The sequence below is a fragment of the Montipora capricornis genome, chromosome 10 (assembly GCF_036669925.1).
Source record: "Montipora capricornis isolate CH-2021 chromosome 10, ASM3666992v2, whole genome shotgun sequence".
NCBI classification, from domain to species: domain Eukaryota; kingdom Metazoa; phylum Cnidaria; class Anthozoa; order Scleractinia; family Acroporidae; genus Montipora; species Montipora capricornis.
The window spans coordinates 69,465,576-69,470,575 of record NC_090892.1 but is presented as its reverse complement, the minus strand read 5'-3'; the positions used below and the strand labels follow the sequence as shown (position 1 = coordinate 69,470,575).

General features: G+C 36.9%; 1 protein-coding gene across 2 annotated transcripts in view; it reads left to right on the top strand.

Annotated features, from left to right (window-relative positions):
• LOC138022111 (katanin p80 WD40 repeat-containing subunit B1-like) overlaps positions 1 to 5,000 on the top strand; it is a 28,606-nt gene that overhangs the window by 8,119 nt on the left and 15,487 nt on the right. Inside the window, exons 7-13 of one of the 2 annotated variants that reach the window (XM_068869135.1) lie at positions 43 to 158; positions 418 to 489; positions 937 to 1,087; positions 2,696 to 2,749; positions 2,855 to 2,917; positions 3,926 to 3,969; positions 4,989 to 5,000. The exon at positions 4,989 to 5,000 is cut by the window's right edge and continues 45 nt beyond it. In XM_068869135.1, coding sequence (XP_068725236.1) covers positions 43 to 158; positions 418 to 489; positions 937 to 1,087; positions 2,696 to 2,749; positions 2,855 to 2,917; positions 3,926 to 3,969; positions 4,989 to 5,000 — 512 coding nt within the window. The remainder of the gene's footprint in view (positions 1 to 42; positions 159 to 417; positions 490 to 936; positions 1,088 to 2,695; positions 2,750 to 2,854; positions 2,918 to 3,925; positions 3,970 to 4,988) is intronic. The other variant, XM_068869136.1, reaches the window with a different exon arrangement.

Below are 5,000 nucleotides of genomic sequence, written 5' to 3'. Positions count from 1 at the left end.
AGAATTTTAGTATTGTACATGTATTTTAAAATTGTTTTACAGTTGTGGGATTTAACAAGTGGAAAGTTACTACATGACTTCAAACAGCATACAGCAGCCTCTACTTGTGTAGAGTTTCATCCCAAGGAATTTTTGTTAGCTACTGCGAGTAATGACAGGTATTTGCTCTGTGATTTGGATGTGACCTAATTTTTAAAAAATACATTGACCTTTTGCAGACAATCTTGCTTTGTGCATAAATCATCAGTTTTGGGTTTTGTTATTCAGAACTTTTTACCCACTTCTAATAATAATCATATTCATGTCTGTTTTTTACTCCCCTCAGATTTAGAATCATTTTGTTAATTGTTATCTCTAAAAAAGCAAATACTGCATGAAATCACTTCTGATCAACAAGTCTGTATATGCTTGTTTCAGGACAGTAAAGTTTTGGGATTTAGAAACTTTTCAACTTGTGTCAAGTATTGATCCAGAGACAAATGGTATAAGGTACGTATGTACTGTAGGACTTTTATCATTTGAATGCGTATCTGACATGGATATGGTTTCACTGTGGAGCACAGAAAACCCAGAAGTTTTGAGGGCACACAGACAGGTTTAGTAATTTTGCCATGATTAATTTTTTGTGACTGTGGTAACCCATTGACTTCCAGGGGTTCCCCATTGACGAGTAAAATCGTCTGGCGTTAGACAGAGTAAAATACTAAGTCTGGCCGCTTTCGGCCGGTTTGGATGTCAAAGGGTTAATATACATGTAATTATGTTATCTACTTTTAGTAATGTTATTCGTATCAACATATATTATATTTATAGTTTATGTTTTTATTTGAATTACACTGTGATTCAGCACTTTCACTGCAATGTATGAAGCATTGTACGTTGTACATGTACGTTAAATTGCATAAAAAGTCAGAAAAGTCTCTTTTTTCATTTCAGATGTATTTCATTTCACCCTGAAGGACTTGCATTATTTAGTGGAGCTCAAGATTCCATGAGAGTATATGGTTGGGAGCCTGTTAGATGTTATGATAGTTTTTCTCTTTCGTGGGGGAAGGTGGCAGATATGGCTATTTCCTCAAGCCAATTGGTGAGTCGTTTTTGCATTAAATGAGTAAAAATTACATTAATTTGTTATAGTGCTCAATGGTAAGTTAAAAGTCTTGGCTCAATTCTGAAAAGCCAAGACGTCCAAGATTTCAAGAAATGAGAAGCAAGCATCAAGAATTGAGAAAGAAGGAGCTCTGGAGTATTGAAAAAGTTGAACTAGTGCAAACAATAAAAAGAAAGGCCAGGAGTCCTGACAACCAATTTGCTTCAAAGTGTTTATTAATAGCTTGAAATAATTGAATAGACTCTCAACAATGAATTTTTTTTCCCTTACTTTTAAGTACTCTGGTAGAAAACATTGACCACAAAAAAAATTCAAAAATTTGGCAAGATCGTTTGGTAGAGGCATTGTACATGTATAATGGAGAGTAAGGATGGCTTAGTGGTTATAAAGCGTGCCTTCCATCTCTGTGACCCAGGTTCAACTCTCGGTGCCGAGAGCAGATGTGGGCTGAGTTTCAGTCGATCTCAACCTGACTCCGAGGGTTTTTCTCTGGTTTTCCTCCCTCAGCATAATGAACTCCCAGCCTATTCCATCTGGCTGTGGTGCTGTGCTCCGAGGTCATACATGGGTCGTGTTCAGGTGCCGAGCGCCAAGCGGCAGCACATCTCCTTTGGTCCGACCTTATTGAGCCACGCCCTTAGCAATTCAGTCTCCGACTGCGAGTAAGGGCGTTTAGCAGGTCAGGCATCAGTGACCTGTAGAGCTTAGACAACAAGCTTTAAAAATTTGTCTACTTCTTTGTGGCTAGGTTGAATCTCAGGCAGTAAAAGAAGGTCTCTTTCAGCTGTTTAAATTAGCCAGTACTTGGTGACATCCTTTTCCATTTTGCAGTAATTCTCTCTTTTTTTATTTCAACATACAGTCAAGATTTTGCCTGAGCCACGCCCTCCAGAGTTCACTTATGTCCAGGTTTGACCCTAATTAGATGCACACCCAATTTTGACATCCAACACAAAGTGTCCCTTTAAGTCTAAGCATTTGCTACCTATTTTCAACAATAAGGTAAGGGTAAAGGTTAGCGTTATTTTTAGCTTTGGGTAAATGCAGCAGTTAATCTTCACTTAAAGAGCAGCATTTGGGGGACACTTTGTGACATAAATTGTCTGTATTCTGAGACACAAGTGATGTTGAAGTTGGCCAGAAGAGCAAGGGGACACTTCGTGACGCTTATTGAAATCCGTGTGCATCTAATTAGGGTCAAACCTGGACATATCCCCCAGAGTTGGCTGGTGCTTCAGTCTTATTAGTCTGTACAAGTGGATTATTGACAGAATAACATCAGGCACTGTATCCTGGAGAGTATGGGGGAAAGAAACTCATGACTGCTAGAACACCCAACATGTATATTTGTATGCCTGGGGACTACCAGGGGTATTTCCTTAAGTAATACCACGTGATTCTCAGACTCAGACTCTATGAACTTCCAGTCAGCTTTAAAGTACATGGCTGATGTTTGGGCAAAATGAAAGGAAATTTCAAACAATCAATATAAAAAAACATAACCTAGAGCAAAATGTGTTCAAAAGCTGCTTTGGCTTTAATACTTCATTGGTTACCTTTTCCTTTGTTTCTGTATTTTGGTAGATTGGTGCATCCTTCCTTCAGACAAATGTTTCCGTGTGGGTTGTTGATTTAGGGGTAAGTTTGTGATTATTTAAGTTTTATATATAAATGAAAGAGATTATTTTATGACCAGCTGATTGACCATATGGCATTGTTGTTGTTGTTGTTTTTTTTTCTCAGCATTTAGAGAACATGATTGCTAAGTATGCTGATGAATCACATGACGTGAAAAATGATGTTGTGGTGAGTGATCTTTCACCTGCGTAGCTGTCTTTTCAATATATCAAATACCAACTGTTCTCAGTTAAACTCTTTAAAACCTGAAATTTACACATGTGCAAGAAAAGTACCCCCCCCCCCCCTACCCCCTGCCCAATAGCAAAAAGAAGAGTTAGAGCCAAATCCTGTACTTTTTTCTTTCAAACAAAGTGATAATGATGTTACAAAACTAAACACAACATTACATACCCTTCTTTCAGCTAAAAGGCCTTGGAAAATCTAATGTCAATATCCCCATTCACACCTCAAATTAATGCCCTAGGATACCCCCCATTCATGAGCAAAATCGTCTGGCATTGACAGAGTAAAATCTATAAGTCTCATTCTCACGGGTGAATGGGTAAGATAAGCGGATATGCTATTTAGACAAGTCTGAAAACGTTGAGGGGAAATATGTACAGGGAATTTGAATTTTCTATGTTAAAAGTTTGTTACAATGGCATCTTTAACATCCTAATAGGCCCGCCACTTTCAAAAATACAATAATACTCTTTGTTTGCCCTCCAAAAGTTTGCATAAGCATTGTTTCCAGTTTCTCTCGTGACTTACAATGGTCTCAAAAGATAACAAAAACAATGCTTTTGCAAAATTTGTTATAATAAAGTACAAGTAAATTCTTATGAAAACTTGACAATGAACTTGATTCCCTAATTAATAGTATAGGGGGTAAATTATTCCATAGATGACAAATGCATATAAAATAAGATTCTTTAATACTTCTAGAAGTCCTGCTAAAAGGGGCTGGTCAATGCCATGCAGCGACTTTCCACAAGAGTGAAACGACACATGGTTGAAAAGAGTGAGATGTGGGATTGCAGAAAATTAATGATAAGTTTTTAAAGGAACAAGGCATGCTACAATGTGTTCTTTTGGTTTTTAATGAGCTTCAAATGAGGTTGGAATGGTTTTCTGCAATCTCTCATCTTTTACATGTAGGTAAGTACCTTTAAAGATGAAACTTTTTTTCAACAGGTGGGGTCACCTGGAGAACAGAAACCACCTCAATCTAATAAAACGTAAGTGATATTTCAGAAAATTTATTTGGAAAGTTGAGTAGGAAAAGAGTTTCCTTTCTCACAATTTCTCACGCTTTGTTTAGGTTGTACTGGTATTTACATGTAGGCATTCTTAATAAAGAAATGCCATGGGGTCTACAGGGTGTACTTGCATTTTTCCAGGTCACATGATATTATTATTATTATTATTATTATTATGTTATTTACATGTTACACCATGATAACATAATTATCGATTTTAGCAAAGCCTAAAAGTGGAGTTCCTGTGTACCAGTACCTGGTCAGCAGTCAACTTTAAATAAAAACAGCTGACCTCAATGAGCTTTAAAATTGAGCCTGCAATATGGTCACATGATACTGGTCAGCAAATACCTTGTTTTGACAGGTGTCAATTAACCATAACATGGATGTCCAATATCAAAGATGTTCCCGACAAATAATGTCGGTTGCACCACAGAGTTTAACATTGGCATACATGTACATGGAGGGGTGAACTCGGTTGGATGGTGACAAAAACAAAAACTTCTCACACAGTTGGGTTACCATATTTTCTTACCCATTGTGCTCCATGCATGCGCCTTTGTTGCACAAAGTTCCACTTAAAACTTGTTATTATTTGCATCTTGTATTGGCTGACTTTGTCAGTTTATTTAATAAGTACCCCATATCCCCTTATATGACGTGATAACTTAATTTAAAAATAGTTTGTAGTTATTGAAGGGTATTTCCCTTAGTAGAATCAAGAAGGTTGATTTCTTCTTGAACTGCAGATTATCATTGATAATCCTCTTCTGCTTTACCAGGAAGAATCCTGTTCTTGCTTGCTGTGTATTATAATCATGATTACAATTATGTCATGTTCATGCTGATTTGCAGCATTTTGTGGCTAGTACCGTGTAAAATGCAAATTTATAAAATTTCATTGTTTCATTTTGTCACCGATTAAGTTGTTGATTTTCACCTCAGTCACGTTTTCTTTCATTGCTACCAGATACATTATACTTTATTTTATTCTTCAGACCACCTAGGAA